Here is a 26,076-nt window from a genome sequence, read left to right as displayed (position 1 = left end):
CAGATCCTACTCGGAATACCACAGACAAGGTTTAGACTTTCCGGATCTCAAGAATGGCCATCCATGGGTTCTAACTTATACCACGAAGATTCTAATATCTCGGACTCGGTCCTCTGTATTAGATATCTAAGAGATACTCATTCTAGCTTGTTTGCATGTAGAACGGAAGTGTTTGTCAGGCACGCGTTCATAAGTGAGAATGATGATGAGCGTCACATAATCATCACATTCATCATGTTCTTGGGTGTGAATGGATATCTTAGAATAGGAATAAGCTTGAAGTGAATAGAAAAATAGTAGTACTTTGCATTAATTCATGAGGAACAACAGAGCTCCACACCTTAATCTATGGAGTGCAGAAACTCTACCGTTGAAAATACATAAGTGATGAAGGTCCAGGCATGGCCGAATGGCCAGCCCCCAAACATGATCTAGAATAGCATAAAAATGATCAAAGATCCATCCGAAGATGGATCCGAAGATGAAAATACAATAGTAAAAATTTCTATTTATACTAGACTAGCTACTAGGGTTTACAGAAGTGAGTAATTGATGCAGAAATCCACTTCCGAGACCCACTTGGTGTGTGCTTGGGCTGAGCTTGAAGTTTACACGTGGAGAGGTCATTCTTGGAGTTGAACTCCAGTTTGTAACGTGTTTCTGGCGTTGAACTCCACTTTGCAACTTGTTTCTGGCGCTGAACGCCGGACTGCAACATGGAACTGGCGTTCAACGCCAGTTTGCGTTATCTAAACTCGGGCAAAATATGGACTATTATATATTGCTGGAAAGCCCTAGATGTCTACCTTCCAACGCAATTGGAAGCGCACCATTTGAAGTTCTGTAGCTCCAGAAAATCCACTTTGAGTGCAGGAAGGTCATAATCCAACAGCATCTGCAGTCCTTCTTCAATCTCTGAATCTGATTTTTGCTCAAGTCCCTCAATTTCAGCCAGAAAATACCTGAAATCACAGAAAAATACACAAACTCATAGTAAAGTCCAGAAATGTGAATTTATCATAAAAACTAATAAAAGCATCCCTAAAAGTAACTAGATCCTACTAAAAACATACTAAAAACAATGCCAAAAAGCGTATAAATTATCCGCTCATCAATAACAGAACTAACACTTTTCTCCCAATGTTACCAATTCATGAGAGATACAAAGAATCTTCAACAAAAGTAATCAAAACACGCTAGTGTCAGTGGATGGTGCTACTATATGCTCCTTTATTAGTTCAAAGTTTTAACACTTTATAATAGGTTTAACTAAACCTCAATCTTCTTTTAATTATAAGTTGATAGTTTCTATATATAAAGCAGTCAATAATTAATGTGCCAGAAATATGATATTAATTAAAAATAATAGTAATAAAAAGAAGTGATGCACTCATCACAAGGACACTTGCAGATTTTTATTTTATTATTATTTTTTTCTAAATGGCATGTAACACATTTTCTTTCTAAAAAAAAATAGTTTAAGCTTTTAAAAGAATTGGCCCATACCAAGTGTGTTTTTCCCACCTTGTAGTTCACAAAAAATTTCAAATAAAGAATAAGCAAACAGAACAGTAGTAATTGAGTTAGTAAAACATTAATCTTTAAAATTTTCCTTTCTTTGATTGCGGGGGGTGTTTTAAGTGATGGATTTCCTTTCTTTAGAATGGATAATTATAAATATATAATCCTCCAAGACTTATGGTACTTTAAAATGTTCATACAAATGGATAGTTAGATAGGAGTTTGGAGGATCACATTAAAAAAGCCCTCACTATCTAATCCCCAGACTTCCAAATAAGATAATGGTTTATTATATGTAGATGCAGATTTTGATCAAATGTACTCCCACCAAAAGATAAATCTAGAAAAGTTAAGCTATTGTAATTCATCAAAAGAAGCAAACACCCGTTTCCATTGAAGTTTCATATCCATTAATGCTAAATTACTAAATTACAAGTAATAATTTAAAGTTCCAATAATACTAAATTACTAATCAGAACAAGTAAAAAAAATAAGTAACAAATCAGAAAAAAAAACTACACAGAACAATAAACAACAGCCCTAATATTCACAAGTTCTGATAATCAAAAACAATATCCCTAATCAGAAGTTCTAATAAATTAAATCCTAGACTTCCATGGCATTCATAAATTAAAATAGTTAATTTCAAAATAAAATTTCCTACCTCAATTAGCCAAAACTCGGTAATTAAATGCAACAAACCATTCGTTTGTTTTTAATTCCTAGTAGCAACAACTTTTCTCTTGGAGCAACAGCAACAATGATCTCAGCACCAATCATAATTGTTTAGGAGATAAATTAGCAACACTAGAATAAAATATGCTAACATAATTCGGACAGAAATATGACAGAGGAACAAAATGGTAACAAAGCAAGGAAGAAAATGTTACAGGTCTCACAAACGAAGGAATTGGAACTAGAACGGGAACAGTGCTACCGGCAACAACGGCAGTGACATCCCCTTTATCACAACCAGCTAAACATAGAATTTTCCAGCATTCTCAAACATTTAAGAAATCAAGCACATGTTCATAATAGTTCATCAGCTACCAACCAAGTTTTCAAGCATATCCTTATCATCATCAAATCACATAACCAATAAAAACCATCCTCAAACACAGCAACAAATCAATCTTATCACAATAAATCATATTCGCTATTACCAACAATTCTGACTTTCATCAATTAGCCATACATAACATTTATAAGTTATTTGCATTACTGAATAAAATCTTTGAGCATTCTTAATTTAAAAGCTTTCATTTTACAAACGGACCCCCTACCTCGATGTCGCAATAGCAAGATTTGACGCAGGAATCCCCTTTATCCCCAATTCGTGGCAGCAGCAGCGATTCTAGTAATATTCTCGCAGCAGAAACATTCAATAGCTCTAAGCAAGGGTGGCAACACCGAACAATGACAATAATGACTCTGAAAAACTAAATGAATCAGAAATAATTGTAGAGCAAGGTGATACAGGGCAGAAACAGAGAAATTTCTTCATAAGCTTACCAAAACGGAAGGTAATAGAAATAATGTCTCCAATTTGGTCATAGCTTGGTGGCTGGCTGGCGATGGAGGAACGCCTCCTTCCGCCTCTGGTTCGTGATTCCAATGACGATGAGGGACTTGGGCAGAATCAGAATCGGCAACGTCATCTCCTCCCCCCACATGCAATGGTGACGGTAGGGGCTCCGGTGGCTAGGGCTCCGATCGGAGGCAGCAGTGGTGGCAGAACACCGCGGTGGTGAAACCCTTTTTCCTTCCCTTCGTCGATCGCGTCTTCCCTCTCTCACGCGCCTCTGGTTCTCACAGCTGAGCCTTTCTCAGCTTCTCCTTCTCACCCACATGATGGCAATGGCGGTGGCTGAACGGAACGGACGCGGTCTGGGCGGCGATGGCGCGGCGCAGGATGCGACGGAGCTGGCAGCGGCCGAGCGCGACGGCTCCTCTCCTTTCTTGCGTTGTCCCTGGCTCGCAGCACTCTCTCCTCTCCGATCGCAACCTTCTTTCTCTCGTCTCCCTTAATCCCCGTTTTCTTTTCTTTCCTTTTTGGTTTGCTAAGGCTGTGTTGTGCGTATATGGGGGAGAGGGACTGGTAGTGGGTGAGTGAGTAACGAGGGCTAGGGTTAGATGAGTGGAGTTAGGATTTAATTTGGTTAAATTTCAGGTTTGGATTTAATTTAGGAATTAGAGTTTAATTTGGGACAAAAAGTAAAATTAGGAATTTTGGGTAAATTAATTTTTGGATTTATCTGAAAACTAATTAAATATATAAAATTATTCTAAAATATTATTTATTGTATCAAAATATTAATTAATTTAAAATCAAATACTCTAATTAAAATTATAAGATAATATAATTAATTTTTTATTTATAAAAATATTAGTATTAAATTTTGAAATCTCAATTATTTAAACCGAATCGTATAAAATTCTGCTTATTATTTTACATTTGCTAAATTTTATAATTTAAATATAGAAAATAATTCGAAAATTATTAAATTAGATAAAACTTTAAATTATTTTAAATTCAATTAATCAAAATTTGATTTAATTATCTTTAATAAAAAAATTTCAGGGATTAAAATACTTAATGATAAATAAATCTAAATTAGCTCTTAATAAGATCTTCTAAAATTTCTAGATCTTACACAAAGTCTTACATTTAGTATGTTGAAACAAAATTTTTTATTAGTTACAAAAATCTTTGAATTTTGTGACAAATAAATAACTTGTTACAAAAATATTGTATTTTGTGACAAATAGATATTTTGTTACAAAATATTTAGAACTTTTGAAACAAATAGATATTTTGTTACAAAATATTTTGAATTTTTGCAACAATATAATCTTTTGTTACAAAACATTATAACATTTTGTAACAAAACAACAATTCGATACGAAGGCTAACATAATTTGCAACAAAATAAATCAAGTTGTTACAAAATATTGAAATATTTTGTAACGAATTTTTTTATTGTTACAAAATATTCTTATTTTGTAACAATAACTAATTATTGTTATAAAAAAAACTATAATTTGTAACAATTTTAAATTTGATACAAATTTTTTGTTACAAATGTTTCATTTTCTTGTAGTAAGGAGAAACAAATAAGAGCATGGATACTTAACTCGTCCTTGGACAAAGAGCAACATTTGGCAGCCTATGAAGGTCGGGAGCAACTAGTACTATGAAAGAAGGACTTATGGACGCTGAAAGCCTGTAGTTGGGTCAACGGCACGGTAAGTATCTGAACTTAATCATGCATTTTAATTCGCTACCTTTTTACCGGTGTTAAGTTTGTACTTGCTTACTCTATCGTGTAGATCATTCGATGGATGTGCTACACTTTCAACGACACCCAATCATCTAGATTCAAGCGAGATATTTATTGTGTGTCCAAAAATATTGGTAATTATACTCTACTGATAACAATATGTTTCAGATTGTGTTAGGATTCTTACTGGTTGTGGGTTTCCAGGAATCAGTCACACGAGATGATAATCTAGCATCATTCATTGACGGTGCAAGTCTGGTGTATGTGGGGCTAGGTCCAAGCTTTGGTGAGGATAATAGGTTCTTTGACAAAGTCAAAGCTGCAAAGAGAAAATGGGTCAGTTGTAATCTTTTTCAACTAGTCTGCATTTTCGCATGTATTAGACAACTTGTAAAATATCGAACATGCTTGTTCTGTTTTTCCTGGTTATTTTCCCTGTGTTGCATGTGATTATTTTGTTACCAGAAATAGCACCACTCTCTCTTATTGTATTCAAAATATACTTATCAAGATCTTCATGCTGGATGTTTACTTTAACATGGACCAGGATGGTCAGTTTGTGTAAGAACTGGAGTTTTCACGAATAAAATTATTTAAATACCCAAATTAGATTCTGGAGTGTTAGAATGAGAATTTAGAGATTTAAATATGATTTTTGGACTCAGTAGGTCTTTCCGAGTCAGAAAATGTGTTTTCTGTAAAAAACCGTAAAAAACTGCGAACCGGCAGTTGAATCGGCCGAACCGGTTTAAGTCTGTCCGGTACTATGAGAGGAAAGGTGAAAACAGTCGAAAACCTTAAAAAAATATTAGGAATGGAAAACCGGGCGTTAGTGTTAAAGGTTTGGCCCAAAGTTGGGCCGAACGAGCTAAAAACGCTAACGGGTTGGACCGGACCAAAACTGGGCCCAAGGTCCAACATATATAAGCTCATTTAATGAGCTTTGAGTTCATTTTCATTCCAAAAAGAGAGAGCCACGCGGTTTTGAGAGAGGAGAAGAGAAGGGGTGGTGTTACTATTTACCTCCACCTTCGGGGAGCGATATCTTGAGCTACGAAGCTCTGATTGACGAGCCGTTTACGGCCACGCGAAGCTCTTGATGAGCTCTTCCTTTCTATCTAAAGAAATCTGGTAATAGTTCGCATCTTACTCCCCAGTTTTCTGCCCTAAGTTTCTGCACAATTTTGGTTATGGGTTTTGAGTAGATTTTGTGATTTTGCTTGTTTAGGTGATCTCTAGTAGCGGGTAATTGTTGGATTTTATCCCTAATCACGTTGGATAAGGTAAGATTTCACTAAACCCTTGTGTTTAGTTGTTTTATGTATATTAGGTTTTGATTTTGGTGATATATGTGTTAGTTTGAGCTTTGGTGTTTGTTGGAGTTCGTTGAGGCTTTGGACCAAGTTTGGTGGTTTCGTTTTGGTGTTTGGAGCGTTTGGGAATAGGCCAAGGTATGGTTTCGATTTCCTTTATGTAATATGTAATGTTTCTGGACACTTAGGCTAGTGGATCCTAAGATAGGATTGAATATATTGATGTTTGCGATATATGTTTGATGATGAGATTGAGGGAAATCTATGTGTTGGAGTATGATGTGTGATGAATATGGATGAGAATTATTGTTGATGTTGTTAAAAATATTGATTATTGATGAGTGTGTGAATTATTGTATTTGAGGAGTGTTGTTGTCATTGTGGACGAATAATGATGGATATTAATGTGGTAGTAGTGTTGTGTAGAAAGAATTGGAATAATAATGATAACGATTATATGAAGGTTGATGATGAATGTTGAGATTTGTGTTGATTGTTGAGGTTGTGGCTGGTTGATGATGATTATGAGTGTGAATTTATGATTAAGTTGGAAATTATGAATTTGGTAGTGAGATATGGTATAATGGTTGAGTAATTTAAGTGAAATTAAGGAGAATGATATGAAGAGGTAAGGTGTTATGTATGGTAGTGGTTTGTGATGATTGGGAAGGTTTTGATTTGGTTTTGAATGGAAAGTTGGTTCAAAATTGAGGTTATGAGGTTTTGGGTAAAAGTGGAATTTTGATGAACTTTGCTTGATCATAACTTTTGCCTCGGTTTCCAAAATTGGTTGCAAATGGTTTAAAATTAAAGATCTTTGAAAACCCTTTTAAATCGATTTAAATTTTGGGAAATTTAGAATTTTGTAGAGGAAGTTATGATCATTCAAAATCTGGTGTTGAAAACTGGAAATTCTGCAAAGTTGCAGAATTCTGAGTTTTCTGATATGTGCGGACGCACAGCCTTGTGCGCACGCACACCCTGCGAGAATTTTGACCTGTGCGGACGCACATAAACTTGTATGCACGCACAGGCAGGGAAGTGTGTTCTGATGGCAGCACTAGCACAGCTGGTGCGCGCGCATATCTAAGGAAGAATTTCAACCTGTGCGGACGCACACGTTGAGGAGAACTGTCTGTTGGGGGCACTGGCACAGGTTGTGCGAGTGAACAGACCTTTTGTGTTTTGGCACTTGTGCGTACGCACACCCCTGTCCGGACACGCCCGCCCTGTTTTTCAAATTTTACTTTGTTTTCAACTATTTCACCTTCCTAACAAGGTTGTGAGCTTCTATAACACCATTTTAAAGCTTTTGGGCCTACTTTTGAGTATGGGAATATGGGAAAGGTCCTAGGGGTTTAAGTTGGGTTTTCTTTTGAAAGGATAGAAAATGGAGGTTTAGGTTTCTGGTGTATTGAGGATGAGTTAGTTGGGAGACAAGGAAAAGTGGTGAACTGGGTGATTGATGATAACGAATTGAGAGATTGATGAACTAAGAGTTCGGAATGGAACTTATGACTTGATGATGGATGTGAGGAGTATGAGTGGAAGTGTTAAGAGGAGTGGCCTCTGAGAATGAATATGTGATTACAATTTGTATTGTTCTCCGTCGTAGGGGTTGTGGCAGTATCCCGCCTACGTTCGGATGTGAGAGTTGAAGCTAGGCTTCTCACTCATATTTCTCGCAACCAGAGGAAGGTGGTAGGGCACTCTCCCTCGGAACATTTTCCTCTGACAGGAGAAGGTCGTTGGGCACTCATCCCTCGGAATTATTCCTCCTGAAAATGCGATTTCTCTCAAATTGCAAGGTGGTAGGGCACTAATCCACGGAATCATGCGACAACCAGAGGAAGGTGGTAGGGCACGCTCCCTCGGAATATTTCTCTCTGAAAGGAGAAGGTGGTAGGGCACTCTCCCTCGGAATTTTCCTCTTTATGCGCAATAGAGAGACTAATTCGGGAGTTGTCGACCGGATTTTCTGTCGGGTCTGGCATTAACCGACATGTGATATCACAGCCAATAGGACAGACATTTATCTTGTGCATCTTCTATATGCTTGCTTGCTTTGTTTACTTGAGTTTGCCTAATTGTATAACATGCCTACTTGCTCCTTGAACTACTTGTTGTATATGAAAATTATTATCTAGGTTTTACCTGTTTGCATTAATTGTGTTTGTCTGGAGCTGAGGAGGTTAGGTAGGCGGGGGCTAAGGGATTGCGTGGAGATTAGATTGGTGAGGGCTGTGGGATACAGCGGTGTGATTAGTATTAGTTAGAATTCCCCTAAGTTTAGATAACCCGGTTTATGGTTTAAGTTCGTTATATATTTATTTATTTTGTTCTAAGCTTGAATATCCATATGTGGTGTGAAGTTCTAGGATTGCCTTCGGCATCCCAGAGCCTTACATATTACATCATTGGGCACTGTTACCATACTGAGAACCTCCAATTCTCATTCCATACGTTGTTGTTGTTTTTCAGATGCAGGACGCGACCCACCGCAGTGCGTTGGGTGATGGTAGCAGAGCGGAGGATCTTATTCTATTTTTTTGTCTTCTTAGTTATTTTATCTTGTACTCTCACTTTTGTATTTTGTTCTGCCTAGAGGATTTTATTTGAGAGAACAAAACTTGTATAAGCCCTTTTGAACTACAGTCTTCTTGTTGTCTATATATGGCTAGCCGGCTTAAACTCCGCAAGTCATGGCTAGATTCTTATTATATTATACTATTATATTTTGATACATCTTATCTGTACCTTGTGTTTTATGTTATTAGCTTTGCTAGCACGATATGCGCTTTCCAAATCCTATTTTTGAGCTAAATGCTTCATCAGGCTTCTAGAATATACTATTTCTTTCTATATAAATATGTATAAGCCTTAGAATTGTCGTAACCTCTGATTAACCTTTGCCTTACGGCTAGAGGTACGGCTTAGGGTAATTGGGGTGTTACAGTTTGACTCTTAGAGACTCCTATTTTGTCTTACAATATTTATAGCCTGTTTGAATCAGGTGCTGGTTTATGCGTGTCCTTTTTTTAGCTAAGATTTAGGTAAGAATATGTGAATCAAATATTTATTCTATGGTTCATATGAAACGGATGGTTACTATTTCATACTATTAAGATGGTTGTTTTTATCTGTATATATTGCTCTTCAGGTGTGCCATGTTATTGCGTTGATTGAATCTACTCTTCTTTGCTGGTGGTTACATTCATAGTGGGTTGGGTGGGTCTCCTATACCTAGTAAATAGTTGCTTAAGACATCCTGTGTCTTCATGATCAGTAAACTAGGTTTTTTATTCATATTTTTCTTGGTACAAACAACAAAGTAGAAAATGTGCAAAAAAAATTGGGTTAATCAAGTGTATCACTCGATAATATGTTTAAATAATTGTTGGAGTTCGATCGCACAGAATTATGTTATGACTGTCATCTGATTCGATGATGTTCATGTTCTTTCATGGTCCAGGTAGTTGACTTGTTTTTTCTAGGAGACATATTCAATCTTGTGTACTATTTGCTGCAATGGTTAATTCCTAATTTTTGGAGGGGCCATTGGTGGGAGTATGCATTTTATCTCTTTCGTATTTCAAATTTGACTTGAATATGTTAAGTGTTGACATCATGATCACTGGTGTTGACACAAGATCCAGTGATTCATTTCGAATGCATGCTACACGTAGTATAGGTTCAATTACCCGAAGAATAACCATCTAGAAATACTGAGAAAATGAACATCCAATATCATACGAAAACGAACATCCAATGTAACTATGTAAAAATAACAATGTAATTACATTCTAAAACGACCAGCTACATACCAAATGACCATGTAAAATAACATTTTGAAACTTGTAACAAATTTGATAACCATGATAGTCAGATAAAGCATAACCAGCAAGCATCAAATAGTACTAAGCACCCAAGTATAACCATCCACGTTCACAACAAAAGTGAACATCCAATCACATACAGAAATGAACATCCAACGTATCTGAATAAAGATAACCATGTAGTCACTATCTAAAACGACCAGCTATGTACCGAATGACTATGTAGTATAGCATAAAGTAATTTGAAACAAATTTAATAACCTTACCTGTAAGATAAAGAATAACCATCATGTATATTCATTATGCATTCAATTCATTGAAATTAATAAACTAAAATGGTTTATTCCGGCAAAAGTAAAATGGTTCATTGGAATTAATCAAGTATAGACTCTTACAACAACTGCAGACAAACCTTAAAACTATATATTTATAACATAAACTCACCCTCTTCATCTAATCTTGATAATAAATGAATATCAATCGGAACCCTATATACATGGAAATAAAAAATAAACGCAAGCACACCCATGTCCAACATATTCTAACTTTTGTCGAAGGAGCTTAACAAAGACATGAAGCCACCAACTTGTTGGGGCTCATTCATGGCCAACAACATCACCGAAGTTTATATCTTGAGATGCTTCCGGACGAACCACCTGCTAAACAACACAAAAAATGACAACAATTAACTTCTTGCACAGAACTATACCAAGTAAACGTGCAAGGTCGAGATTGATACATACCAAATATGGTACCTTAAGATATGTGATAACTATTACTTAAAAAAATATCAGGTATATAATAAACAAACAAAAGATATATATTATTCAAATTATTCTAATACTCTGCATTATTGCAAGTATACGTACATCTATACGTATATCCAATAACCTTCATTATTTTGTTTTTGTTACTATTAATTACTGTTACTTTAATGTTATGTGTTGATGGCTATGAGTGGAATGCATGTTACTAATAGTTACACACATAAAAACTAATATAATAATTAAACATATTTTAAACAGCTAATTGAATTATTTCAAAACCAACTACAAGCTTATTTTATTTGAATTAATCCTATCTAAAATGAAATTATACTTCTTAATATATTATAATTAATCGTTCTCAAACTTGCACATGTATATTAGAATTTGTAAAATAATATTCATTAAACAAAGTTGCATATTAATTTCTATAAGGGATCTATGTCTTTTTAGCCACAATTATCGTACAATGATACTTCTAGAATTTTAGTCATACAAGGGTCTTTTGGTTTTTTCTAACTTAACACCTAATGTTTATTTCACTCTTTATACGAACGTATTATTTATAATTAAAACTGTTAAAATTTCCAAATTCTCTTTAATTAATTGGCAAACATTCTATATAAGAGCAAGCACGCAAACATTCTATATCATATACATGATGAAGTTCCTCTGTATTTTCCTATTTTCTCTGGTTCTCTGTGTTGTGCCTCCTACTCTTAGAGCACAATTAGATCCTCCTTTTTATAAACATACTTGTCCTCCCCTTCATTCAACTATTCATTAAGTTCTTCACAATGTCTCCAAAGGGCCTGTAAAAGATAAGCGGTTGTTTGCTAGTTTGATCAGACTTTACTTCCATGATTGTTTTATACAAGTAAGTATACAATTTTATTTATTTCTATGTTATTACTATAAATTATTGGGGAACCATTCTAATGCATGTATATGTATATATGTAGGGATGTGATGCTTCAATTCTATTGAATGATACAGCTGCCATAAAGGGTGAACAACTTGCACCTCCAAATATCAACTCCATCCGAAGATTGGATGTTGTGAATTTGATTAAGAAAAAGATTGAAAAAATTTGTCCTCGTGTTGTTTCCTGTGTTGACATTCTTGCACTTATAACCGAAATGTCTTCTGAGATGGTAAATTTTCTTTCTCATTTGCATGTGCATCTGACTTGATTATTGTGCAAAATTCATTTCTCTTTTAACTATATTTATTTGGCAGTCAAAAGGTCCAAATTGGCAAGATCCATTAGGAAGAAAGGATAGTATAACAACAAACTTCGACCTGGAAACTTCAAATATTCCAGGTCCAACCTCCAACCTCCCTCAACTGAATTCCAAATTTGAGAAGAAGGGTCTCGATGTTAATGATTTAGTAGCACTCTCAGGTCCATCTTTAAACCTTTCTTTTGAATTTTGAAATTTGATTATGGTAATGAGCTTGTGACTGTTTTAATTATTTGTTAGTTTATGTTTCTAATATATTTTTTTTCACTTCAGGTGCTCATATAATTGACCAAGTACGATGTGTACTTTTCCACCTTCCAAACTGCACAAATGATGGGTCACCTGGGAAAAATATCACAAACTTGGACCCGATAACCCCTACTGTATTTGATAATAATTATTAATAAATATTCAATGTGGTAATGCACGATTTAATAGCGATGAAGTACTGTTCAACACAAGGGATGCTCCAACAATTAATGCAGTCAATCTCTTGGCTTCCAATCAGACACTTTTCTTTGAGGCTTTTAAAGCCTCAATGATCAAGATGAGTATGATCGAAGTCCTTGCTGGTTAACAATGAATTATAAGAAATCATTGTAATTTTCTTAATATTTAGAAAAACTAAGTAAATGTAAATAAAAATGCCAAGTGTTAGTTTAACTTTGCAAAGTGTAATAAGGAAAAATATTATCATATCAATATAATATTTTTTTTAATTTGTTTTTGTTTACAGTCAAATTATCATTATCATTTATCAATTTATAGTGGGTTGGGTGGGTCTCCTAGACCTAGTAAATAGTTACTTAAGACATTCCGTGTCTTCATAATCAGTAAACTAGGTTTTTTATGCATATTTTTTTAGTACAAACAACAAAGTAGAAAATGTGCAAACCAAATTGGGTTAATCAAGTGTATCACTCGATAATATGTTTAAATAATTATTGGAGTTCGATTGCCTAGAATTGTGTTGTGACTGTTATCTGATTCGATGATGTTCTCGTTCTTTCATGGTCGAGGTAGTTGACTTGTTTTTTCTAAGAGACATATTCAATCTTGCGTATAGTTTGCTGCATTGGTTAATTCCTAATTTTTGGAGGGTCCATTGGTGGGTGTATGCATTTGAGGTGAATGCGAAGTGCCTAATGATAATCGACAGTTTGCATTCAATACCACAAGATGATGAACGGGATAAACTCGACGCATATGTGGTAACACAATATATTCCCTTTCCCGATAGACAGTTATAATAGCTAATTCTATAGCATAAAGTAATTTGTAACAAATTTAATAACCTTGTAAGATAAAGAATAACCATCATGTATAATCATTATGCAATCAGTTCATTGAAATTAATAAATTAAAATGGTTTATTCCAGTAAAAGTAAAATGGTTCATTGGAATTAATCAAGTATAGACTCTTACATCAACTGCATACAAACTTTAAAACTAAATATTTGTAACATAAACTCACCCTCTTCATCTAATCTTGATAATAAATGAATACCAATCGGAACCCTATATACGTGGAAATCAAAAATAAACGCAACCACACCCATGTCCATCATATTCTAACTTTTGCCGAAGGAGTTTAACAAAGACATGAAGCCACCAACTTGTTAGGGCTCATTCCGGCCAACAACATCACTGAAGTTTACATCTTGAGATGCTTCCAGACGAACCACCGGCTAAACAACACAAAAAATGACAACAATTCACTTATGGCATAGTACTATACCAAATAATCGTGCAAGGTCGAGATTGATACATACCAAATATGGTACCTTAAGATATGTGATAACTATTACTTAAAAAAATATCAGGTATATAATAAACAAACAAAAGATATATTATTGGAATTATTCTAATACTCTGCATTATTGCAAGTATACGTACATCTATACGTATATCCAATAATCTTCATTATTTTGTTTTTGTTACTATTAATTACTGTTACTTTAATGTTATATGTTGATGGCTATGAGTAGAATGCATGTTACTAATAGTTACACACATAAAAACTAATATACTAATTAAACATATTTTAAACAGTTAAATTGAATTGTTTCAAAACCAACTACAAGCTTATTTTATTTGAATTAATCCTATATAAAATGAAATTCTACTTCTTAATATATTATAATTAAACGTTCTCAAACTTACACACGTATATAGACTTTGTAAAATAATATTCATTAAACGAAGTTGCATATTAATTTCTATAAGGGATCTATGTCTTTTTAGCCACAGTTATCGTACAATGATACTTCTAGAATTTTAGTCATACAAGGGTCTTTTGGTTTTCTCTAACTTAACACCTAATGTTTATTTCACTATTTATACGAAGGTATTATTTATAATTAAACATGTTAAAATTTCCAAATCCTCTTTAATTAATTGGCAAACATTCTAGATCAGAGCAAGCACGCAAACATTCTATATCATATACATGATGAAGTTCCTCTGTGTTTTCTTATTGTCTCTGGTTCTCTGTGTTGTGCCTTCTACTCTTAGAGCACAATTAGATCCTCTTTTTTATAAACATACTTGTCCTCCCCTTCATTCAGCTGTTCATCAAGTTCTTCACCATGTTTCCAAAGGGCCTGCAAAAGATAAGCGGTTGTTTGCGAGTTTGATCAGACTTCACTTCCATGATTGTTTTGTACAAGTAAGTATACCATTTTCTTTATTTCAATGTTATTACTATAAATTATCGGGGAACCATTCTAATGCATGTATATGTATGTATGGATGTGATGCTTCAATTCTATTGAATGATACAGCTGCCATAAAGTGTGAACAACTTGCACTTCCAACTATCAACTCCATCCGAAGATTGGATGTTGTGAATTTGATTAAGAAAAAGATTGAAAAAATTTGTCCTGGTGTTGTTTCCTGTGTTGACATTCTTGCACTTGCAACTGAAATGTCTTCTGAGATGGTAAAATTTTTTTCTAATTTGCATGTGCATCTGAATAGATTATTGTGCAGTATTTATTTTTCTTTTAACTATATTTATTTGGCAGTCAAAAGGTCCAAATTGGCAAGTTTCATTAGGAAGAAGGGATAGTATAACAACAAACTTTGACCTTGCAACTTCGAATATTCCAGGTCAAACCTCCAACCTCCCTCAGCTGATTTCCAAATTTGAGAAGAAGGGTTTCGATGTTAATGATTTAGTGGCACTCTCAGGTCCAACCTTCAACCTTTCTTTTGAATTTTGAAATTTGAAATTTGATTATGGTAATGAGCTTGTGACTATTTTAATTGTTTGTTAGTTTATGTTTCTAATATTTTTTTTCTACTTCAGGTGCTCATATAATCGACCAAGTACGATGTGTACTTTCCGACCTTCCAAACTGCACAAATGATGGGTCACTTGGGAAAAATATCGCAAACTTGGACCCGATAACTCCTACTACGTTTGATAATAATTATTAATAAATATTCAACGCAGTAGTACACGATTTAACATTGATGAAGTGCTGTTCAACACAAGAGGTGCCCCAACAATTAATGCAGTCAATCTCTTGGCTTCCAATCAGACACTTTTCTTTAAGGCTTTTAAAGCCTCAACGATCAAGATGAGCATGATCGAAGTCCTTGTTGGTTAACAACGAATTATAAGAATTCATTATAATTTTCTTAATACTTAGAAAAACTAAGTAAATGTAAATAAAAAATGCAAAGTGTTAGTTTAACTTTGCAAAGTGTAATAAGAAAAAATATTATCATAACAATATAATATTTTTTTAATTTTTTTTTGCTTTCAATCAAATCAGCATTAGTATTCATCAATTTATAGTAGGTTGGGTGGGTCTTCTAGACCTATTAAATAGTTGCTTAAGGCATTCCGAGTCTTCATAATCAGTAAACTAGGTTTATTATTCATATTTTTCTTGGTACAAACAACAAAGTAGAAAATGTGCAAACCAAATTGGGTTAATCAAGTGTATCACTCGATAATATGTTTAAATAATTCTTGGAGTTCGATTGCACAGAATTACGTTGTGACTGTTTTCTGACTCGATGATGTTCTCGTTCTTTCATGGTCGAGGTAGTTGACTTGTTTTTTCTAAGAGACATATTCAATCTTGCGTATAGTTTGATGCAGTGGTTAATTCCTAATTTTTGGAGAGGCCATTGGTGGGTGTATGCATTTGAGGTGAATGCAAAGCGCCTAGTGATAATCGACAGTTTGCATTCTATACCACAAGATTATGAACGGGATAAACTCAATGCATATGTGATAACATAATATATTCCATTTTCCCGATAGACAGTTATAATAACAAATTCTATTGCATAAAGTAATTTGTAACAAATTTAATAACCTTACTTGTAAGATAAAGAATAACCTTCATGTATAATCGTTATGTATTCAGTTCATTGAAATTAATAAATTAAAATGGTTTATTCCAGCAAAAGTAAAATGGTTCATTGGAATTAATCAAATATAGACTCTTACAACAACTGCATACAAACTTTAAAACTAAATATTTATAACATAAACCCACCCTCTTCATCTAATCTTGATAATAAATGAATACCAATCGGAAGCCTATATACGTGGAAATCAAAAATAAACGCAAGCACACCCATGTCCAACATATTCTAACTTTTGCCGAAGGAGCTTAACAAAGACATGAAACCACCAACTTGTTAGGGCTCATTCCGGCCAACAACATCACCGAAGTTTATATCTTGAGATTCCTTCAAACGACCCACCTGCTAAACAACACAAAAAATGACAACAATTAACTTCTTACATAGTACTATATTAAATAAACGTGCAAGATCGAGATTGATACATACCAAATATGGTACCTTACGATATGTGATAACTATTACTTAAAAAAATATCAGGTATATAATAAACAAACAAAAGATATATATTATTGGAATTATTCTAATACTCTGCATTATTGCAAGTATACGTACATCTATACGTATATCCAATAATCTTCATTATTTTTTTTTGTTACTATTAATTACTGTTACTTTAATGTTATGTGTTGATGGCTATGAGTGGAATGCATGTTACTAATAGTTACACATATAAAAACTAATATAATAATTAAACATATTTTAAACAGCTAAATTGAATTGTTTCAAAACCAACTACAAGCTTATTTTATTTGAATTAATCCTATCTAAAATGAAATTCTACTTCTTAATATATTATAATTAAACGTTCTCAAACTTAGACACGTATATTAGACTTTGTAAAATAATATTCATTAAACGAAGTTGCATATTAATTTCTATAAGGGATCTATGTCATTTTAGCCACAATAATCATACAATGATACTTTTAGAATTTTACTCATACAATGGTCTTTTGGTTTTCTCTAACTTAACACCTAATGTTTATTTCACTCTTTATATGAAGGTATTATTTATAATTAAACCTGTTAAAATTTTCAAATCCTCTTTAATTAATTGGCAAACATTCTATATCAGAGCAAGCACGCAAACATTCTATATCATATACCTTATGAAGTTCCTTTGTGTTTTCTTATTGTCTCTGGTTCTCTGTGTTGTATCTTCTACTCTTATAGCACAACTAGGTCCTCTTTTTTATAAACATACTTGTCTTCCCCTTCATTCAACTGTTCATCAAGTTCTTCACCATATTTCCAAAGGGCCTGCAAAAGATAAGCGGTTGTTTGCGAGTTTGATCAGACTTCACTTCCATGATTGTTTTGTACAAGTAAGTATACCATTTTCTTTATTTCAATTTTATTACTATAAATTATTGGGGAACCATTCTAATGCATGTATATGTATGTATAGATGGATGTGATGCTTCAATTCTATTGAATGATACAGCTGCCATAAAGTGTGAACAACTTGCACCTCCAACTATCAACTCCATCCGAAGATTGGATGTTGTGAATTTGATTAAGAAAAAGATTGAGAAAATTTGTCCTGGTGTTGTTTCCTGTGTTGACATTCTTGCACTTGCAACCGAAATGTCTTCTGAGATGGTAAAATTTTTTTCTAATTTGCATGTGCATCTGAATAGATTATTGTGTAGTATTTATTTCTCTTTTAACTATATTTATTTGGCAGTCAAAAGGTCCAAATTGGCAAGTTCCATTAGGAAGAAAGGATAGTATAACAACAAACTTTGACCTAGCAACTTCGAATATTCTAGGTCCAACCTCCAACCTCCCTCAACTGATTTCCAAATTTGAGAAGAAGGGACTCGATGTTAATGATTTAGTGGCACTCTCAGGTCCAACCTTCAACCTTTTTTTTGAATTTTAAAATTTGATTATGGTAATGAGCTTGTGACTGTTTTAATTGTTTGTTAGTTTATATTTCTAATATATTTTTTTCCACTTCAGGTGCTCATATAATCGACCAAGGACGATGTGTACTTTTTCGCCTTCCAAATTACACAAATGATGGGTCACCTAGGAAAAATATCACAAACTTGGACTCGATAACCCCTATTGCATTTGATAATAATTATTAATAAATATTCAATGTGGTAATGCACGATTTAACAGCGATGAAGTGCTTTTCAACACAAGGGGTGCCCCAATAATTAATGCAGTCAATCTCTTGGCTTCCAATCAGATACTTTTCTTTGAGGCTTTTAAAGCCACAATGATCAAGATGAGTATGATCGAAATCCTTGTTGGTTAACAACGAATTATAAGAAATCATTGTAATTTTCTTAATATTTAGAAAAACTAAGTAAATGTAAATAAAAATACCAAGTGTTAGTTTAACTTTGCAAAGTGTAATAAGGAAAAATATTATCATATCAATATAATATTTTTTTTAATTTGTTTTTGTTTACAGTCAAATTATCATTATCATTTATCAATTTATAGTGGGTTGGGTGGGTCTCCTAGACCTAATAAATAGTTACTTAAGACATTCCGTGTCTTCATAATCAGTAAACTAGGTTTTTTATTCATATTTTTCTTGGTACAAAAAACAAAGTAGAAAATGTACAAACCAAATTGGGTTAATCAAGTGTATCACTCGATAATATGTTTAAATAATTGTTGGAGTTCGATTGCACAAAATTATGTTGTGACTGTTATCTGATTCGATGATGTTCTCGTTCTTTCATGGTCGAGGTAGTTGAATTGTTTTTTCTAAGAGACATATTCAATCTTGCATATAGTTTTGTTGCAGTGGTTAATTCCTAATTTTTGGAGGGGCCATTGGTGGGTGTATGCATTTGAGGTGAAAGTGAAGCGCCTAATGATAATCGACAATTTGCATTCTGTACCACAAAATGATGAACGGGATAAACTCGATGCATATGTGGTAACACAATATATTCCCTTTCCCAATAGACAGTTATAATAGCTAATTCTATAGCATAAAGTAATTTGTAACAAATTTAATAACCTTACTTGTAAGATAAAGAATAACCATCATGTATAATCATTATGCATTCAGTTCATTGAAATTAATAAACTAAAATGGTTTATTCTGGCAAAAGTTATATGGTTCATTAGAATTAATCAAGTATAGACTCTTACAACAACTGCATACAAACTTTAAAACTAAATATTTATAACATAAACCCACCCTCTTCATCTAATCTTTATAATAAATGAATACCAATCGAAACCCTATATACGTGGAAATAAAAAATAAACGCAAGCACACCCATGTCCAAAATATTCTAACTTTTGCCGAAGAAGCTTAACAAAAACAAGAAGCCACCAACTTGTTGGGGCTCATTCCGGCCAACAACATCACCGAAGTTTATATCTTGAGATGCCTTCAAATGAACCACCTGCTAAACAACACAAAGAATGACAACATTTAACTTCTTGCATAGTACTATACCAAATAAACGTGCAAGGTCGAGATTGATACATACCAAATATGGTACCTTAAGATATGTGATAACTATTACTTAAAAAAATATCATGTATATAATAAACAAACAAAATATATATATATTATTGAAATTATTCTAATACTCTGCATTATTGCAAGTATACGTACATCTATACGTATATCCAATAATCTTCATTATTTTGTTTTTGTTACTATTAATTACTGTTATTTTAATGTTATGTGTTGATGGCTATGAGTGGAATGCATGTTACTAATAGTTACAAATATAAAAACTAATATAATAATTAAACATATTTTAAACAGGTATATTGAATTGTTTCAAAACCAACTATAAGCTTATTTTATTTGAATTAATCCTATCTAAAATGAAATTCTATTTCTTAATATATTATAATTAAACGTTCTCAAACTTACACACGTATATAGACTTTGTAAAATAATATTCATTAAATGAAGTTGCATATTAATTTCTATAAGGGATCTATGTCTTTTTAGCTTCAATTATCGTACAATGATACTTCTAGAATTTTAGTCATACAAGGGTCTTTTGGTTTTCTCTAACTTAACACCTAATGTTTATTTCACTATTTATACGAAGGTATTATTTATAATTAAACCTGTTAAAATTTCCAAATCCTCTTTAATTAATTGGCAAACATTCTATATCAGAGCAAGCACGCAAACATTCTATATCATATACACGATGAAGCTCCTCTATGTTTTCTTATTGTCTCTGGTTCTCTGTATTGTGCCTCCAACTCTTAGAGCACAATTAGATTCTCTTTTCTATAAACGTACTTGTTCTTCTCTTCATTCAATTGTTCATCAAGTTCTTTACAATGTCTCCAAAGGGCCTGCAAAAGATAAGCGATTGTTTGCTAGTTTGATCAGACTTGCCTACCATGATTGTTTTGTACAAGTAAGTATACAATTTTGTTTATTTCTATGTTATTACTATAAATAATTGGGGAACCATTCTAATGCATGTATATGTATGTATGTAGGGATGTGATGCTTCAATTCTATTGAATGATACAGCTGCCATAAGGAGTGAACAACTTGCACCTCCAAATATCAACTCCGTTCGAAGATTGGATGTTGTGAATTTGATTAAGAAAAAGATTGAAAAAACTTGTCCTGGTGTTGTTTCCTGTGTTGACATTCTTGCACTTGCAGCCGAAATATCTTCTGAGATAGTAAAATTTCTTTCTAATTTGCATGTGCATCTGAATTGATTATTGTGCAAAATTCATTTCTCTTTTAACTATATTTATTTGGCAGTTTAAAGTTCCAAATTTGCAAGTTCCATTAGGAAAAAGGGATAATATAACAGCAAACTTCGACCTGACAACTTCGGATATTCTGGGTCCAACCTCCAACCTCCCTCAACTGATTTACAAATTTGAGAAGAAAGATCTCGATGTTAATGATTTAGTGGCACTCTCAGGTCCATCATTCATCCTTTCTTTTGAATTTTGAAATTTGATTATGGTTATGAGCTTGTAACTGTTTTAATTATTTGTTAGTTTATGTTTCTAATATATTTTTTTCCACTTCAGTGCTCATACAATCGGTCAAGGACGATGTGTACTTTCCCGCCTTCCAAACTGCACAAATGATGGGTCACCTGGGGAAAATATTACAAACTTGGACCCGATAACCCCTACTGCGTTTAATAATAATTATTAATAAATATTCAACGTGGTAATGCACAATTTAACAGCGATGAAGTGCTATTCAATACAAGGGGTGCCCCAACAACTAATGTAGTTAATTTCTTAGCTTCCAATCAGACACTTTTCTTTGAGGCTTTTAAAGCCTCAATGATCAAGATGAGTATGATCGAAGTCCTTGTTGTTTAACAATGAATTATAAAAAATCATTATAATTTTCTTAATATTTAGAAAAACTAAATGTAAATAAAAATGCAAAGTGTTAGTTTAACTTTGTAAAGTGTAATAAGAAAAAATATTATCATATCAATAAAATATTTTTTTTTAATTTGTTTTTGTTTTCACTCAAATCAGCATTATCATTTATCAATTTTTAGTGGGTTGGGTAGGTCTCCTAGACCTAGTAAATAGTTGCTTAAGGCATTACGTGTCTTCGTAATTAGTTAACTAGGTTTTTTATTCATATTTTTCTTGGTACAAACAACAAAGTAGAAAATGAGAAAACCAAATTGGGATAATCACGTGTATCACTCGATAATATGTTTAAATAATTGTTGGAGTTCGATTGCACAAAATTATGTTGTGACTGTTATCTGATTCGATGATGTTCTCGTTCTTTCATGGTCGAGGTAGTTGACTTGTTTTTTCTAAGAGACATATTCAATCTTGCGTACAGTTTGCTGCAGTGGTTAATTCCTAGTTTTTGGAGGGGCCATTGGTGGGTGTATGCATTTGAGGTGAATGCAAATCGCCTAGTGATAATCGACAGTTTTCATTCCGTACCACAAGGTGATGAACATGATAAACTCGATGCATATGTGATAACATAATATATTTCCTTTCCCGATAGACAGTTATAATAGCTAATTCTATAGCACATTATTCTACTATATCGTTCCTTGATTTCCAGGGGAGACTGTTTGAGGACATGGCGAAAGTTGCAATTCCCGCATACATCCGGACTACAGACGGCCTATCTCGTTCTTACGCCAATGTTCTAAAACAGCCAAACAAGTGAGATAAAATTACAACTCAGCTTTTGTGTCTTTTTTTTTTGTCATGTGGAATACCCTATGTAAAATTCTTGTCATCCCAATTGCATAAATGTTTTATTTGCCTGTAGCTCCGATTATGGCATCTATGTTATTAAGTTCATGGAAAGTTATACTGAAAGTCATACTCTTGATGAATGGAACGAGGTTACTTTAATAAACTTTTGCGCATATATCACGCGTAAATTTGAACATATATAATTGTAACGGTTCTTACTCCTAACTCGTTTGGTAAATCAATATACAGGATATACTCATATCATACAGGATGGAGTTTGATGTTAGACATTGTCTGTGGGCCACAAAATGCATTGGTTGATCAGGTTTTTTCATTATTGAAGGACAAAGCTGAACCTGTACGGTGCAATAAACCACAAAACAAGAGAAAGGAAGTTAGATCACCATTCCCTGCACCTAGCACGAGGACGTTAATAGAACGTGCGGAAGGATTACCAAATGGGAGAATAATCAAAGGGAGGAAGAAGTTTGCATTCTGTACCACAAGAAGATGAACGGGATAAACTCGATGCATATGTGGTAACATAATATATTCCGTTTCCCGATAAACAGTTATAATAACAAATTCTATTGCATAAAGTAATTTGTAACAAATTTAATAACCTTATTTGTAAGATAAAGAATAACCATCATGTATAATCATTATGTATTCAGTTCATTGAAATTAATAAATTAAAATGGTTTATTTCAGCAAAAGTAAAATGGTTCATTGGAATTAATCAAATATAGACTCTTACAACAACTGCATACAAACTTTAAAACTAAATATTTATAACATAAACCCACCCTCTTCATCTAATCTTGATAATAAATGAATACCAATCGGAACCCTATATACGTGGAAATAAAAAATAAACGCAAGCACACCCATGTCCAACATATTCTAACTTTTGCCGAAGGAGCTTAACAAAGACATGAAGCCACCAACTTGTTAGGGCTCATTCCGGCCAACATCACCGAAGTTTATATCTTGAGATTCCTCCAGACGAACCACCTGCTAAACAACACAAAAAATGACAACAATTAACTTCTTATATAGTACTATACCAAATAAACGTGCAAGGTTGAGATTGATACATACCAAATATGGTACCTTAAGATATGTGATAACTATTACTTAAAAAAATATCAGGTATATAATAAACAAACAAAAGATATATATTATTGGAATTATTCTAATACTCTGCACTATTGCAAGTATACGTACATCTATACGTATATCCAATAATCTTCATTATTTTTTTTGTTACTATTAATTACTGTTACTTTAATGTTATGTGTTGATGGCTATGAGTGGAATGCATGTTACTAATAGTTACACATATAAAAACTAATATAATAATTAAACATATTTTAAACAGCTAAATTGAATTGTTTCAAAACCAACTACAAGCTTATTTTATTTGAATTAATCCTATCTAAAATGAAATTCTACTTCTTAATATATTATAATTAAATGTTCTCAAACTTACACACGTATATTAGACTTTGTAAAATAATATTCATTAAACGAAGTTGCATATTAATTTCTATAAGGGATCTATGTATAAAGAATAACCATCATGTATAATCATTATGAATTTAGTTCATTGAAATTAATAAACTAAAATGGTTTATTCCAGTAAAAGTAAAATGGTTCACTGAAATTAATTAAGTATAGACTCTTGCAACAACTGCATACAAACCTTAAAACTATATATTTATAACATAAACCCACCCTCTTCATCTAATCTTGATAATAAATGAATACCAATCAAAACCCTATATACATGGAGATTAAAAATAAACGCAAGCACACCCGTGTCCAACATATTCTAACTTTTGCCGAAGGAGCTTAACAAAGACATGAAGCCACCAACTTGTTGGGGCTCATTCCGGCCAACAACAGCACCAAAGTTTATATCTTGAGATGCCTCCGGACGAACCACCTGCTAAACAACACAAAAAATGACAAAAATTAACTTCTTGTATAATACTATACTAAATAAACGTGCAAGGTCGATATTGATACAAACTTGTACCGAGGAGGCATTCTTGTTTTTCCTCCGAGCAGATTTCTTGAAGGACTTCTCTAGGGCAGTGCCGAGCCCCTCACTCTTTGGGCGTCCCTTTGTGGTGACCTTTGATGGGCCTTGGATGTTGACTACACCAACAACATTCGAACCCTGTGAGCCAATGCTGGTGTGGATGTCCGCCATGCTCTCGGACCTTTTCTTGGCACAGTGCAAGGTCAGCTTGGCCCTTGTTTCTTCCAGAGCAGCATGCAGCAATGCTGTTTCATCGTCGTCATTGACAAACTCTTGAGCAATATTGTAGAAGTGTGCACATAATCCCCTGAATGCAGTATGACTCTCATCCGACTGACTGACGTCGTGACTACTCTTGACATAAGTATGTTTGCGCTTTATGTTCTTGCTCCAGCGAGGGAGAACATAATAGGTAGGTACTTTATACACTATATTTGAATGGAAAACTGCAAGACAGTGATAGCACAACACACCTGAACTCTCAAAAAGATTACACTCACAACGAACCTCCTGTGTGGAACGGTCAAAGTGGACGTCGTATAGAACGCAAAGAATAGTATCGTTGACTAATTTTTCCTCTTCCACCTTCATGTATACCGATGGCCCCTCTTCAGCAACTACAGAGACTCTGCAATCAGCCTTCTTCACAAACTCAGTTTGCACATTCTTAAACATGCTGGTAGTGTATTACTGCTGAAATTGTCTCTCCATAGGCGAGCTCATTGCACAAGGGATAACCCCCTTGAGTCTGCTGCATCATCCTCCAATTCCCCCTGCTCCTTGATTCCAAGCACATTGTTATATTCGTTAACAAATTGGACCAAGCTAGTCCCGCTGTGTAAGAATCCACCGTAGAATGCGTGCATGCACTCACTCATTTGCGTACTCCTCATGGCAGCCCAAAATTCACCCTTGAAGAATATGGGGACCCACATGCGTCGATCATCATAAAGGTCTACAGAAAAAAAATGTTCTTAGCATAGAAACCTTAAACTGAACTTATTACTACAAAATAGATAAAGCCAGCTACCAAATAATTGTCAATTAAAGCGCGTAAAGTAATTGTACACTAACGGACCTGATAGCCGCCTGTTGTTATGTAAGTTGTACTCAGCTACAAATTCAGACCAGTTATCCTTAAATAACTCCACCATCCGAGCGTTCCACACAATGTTATTGAGGTCAGCATACAACTTTCTGTACCAGCGATAATCTCCAAGCTTGTGCAGTAACTTCTTCATAATGTGCAAGATGCACCAACAGTGGCGAGTATCAAGTAACGCCTTTCTAATTGCACCGCACATGGATCTACATTGATCGGTGATGATCCCTGTGGAGCAGTTCCCATGCACTTTACCCATTAGCTGAAAACTCACTCATAACTTGGGATTTCCTCATTTCCCAACAAAGCACAACCGAGAAGGGCTGACTTACCATGGTGGTTGACACCGATAAATGACGCAAACAGTAATGCATGCCTACACGCAAAAACAACCACATATAAGAAA

The 26,076-nt window shown here is 33.9% G+C and overlaps 3 protein-coding genes and 2 pseudogenes across 3 annotated transcripts; 4 read left to right on the top strand and 1 right to left on the bottom strand.

The window, feature by feature from the left end:
- Window positions 1-11,373: 11,373 nt before the first annotated feature.
- On the top strand, window positions 11,374-12,578 carry LOC107636027 (peroxidase 53-like; annotated as a pseudogene).
- A 1,830-nt stretch (window positions 12,579-14,408) lies between these two features.
- Window positions 14,409-15,400, top strand: LOC107636026 (peroxidase 4-like). Its single transcript, XM_016339564.1, has 4 exons — window positions 14,409-14,627; window positions 14,709-14,900; window positions 14,986-15,151; window positions 15,270-15,400. The coding sequence occupies exons 1-4, from the start codon at window positions 14,409-14,411 to the stop codon at window positions 15,398-15,400; spliced, it is 708 nt and encodes a 235-aa protein (XP_016195050.1).
- A 2,056-nt stretch (window positions 15,401-17,456) lies between these two features.
- On the top strand, window positions 17,457-18,443 carry LOC107636025 (peroxidase 53-like). Its single transcript, XM_016339563.1, has 4 exons — window positions 17,457-17,676; window positions 17,756-17,949; window positions 18,035-18,200; window positions 18,313-18,443. The coding sequence occupies exons 1-4, from the start codon at window positions 17,457-17,459 to the stop codon at window positions 18,441-18,443; spliced, it is 711 nt and encodes a 236-aa protein (XP_016195049.1).
- Window positions 18,444-20,501: 2,058 nt separating this feature from the next.
- On the top strand, window positions 20,502-22,842 carry LOC107636023 (peroxidase A2-like; annotated as a pseudogene).
- A 630-nt stretch (window positions 22,843-23,472) lies between these two features.
- On the bottom strand, window positions 23,473-25,243 carry LOC107636022 (protein FAR1-RELATED SEQUENCE 2-like). Its single transcript, XM_016339561.1, has 3 exons — window positions 24,557-25,243; window positions 24,401-24,469; window positions 23,473-23,535 (listed from the first exon to the last, which is right to left on the bottom strand). Exons 1-3 carry the CDS (start codon window positions 25,241-25,243, stop codon window positions 23,473-23,475), a joined length of 819 nt encoding a protein of 272 aa, XP_016195047.1.
- Between the last annotated feature and the right edge of the window lie 833 nt (window positions 25,244-26,076).

Source organism: Arachis ipaensis, chromosome B4 (genome assembly GCF_059453495.1).
Source record: "Arachis ipaensis isolate K30076 ecotype BB chromosome B4, ASM5945349v1, whole genome shotgun sequence".
Classification (NCBI taxonomy): Eukaryota; Viridiplantae; Streptophyta; class Magnoliopsida; order Fabales; family Fabaceae; genus Arachis; species Arachis ipaensis.
This window is presented reverse-complemented; position numbering and strand designations above follow the sequence as displayed.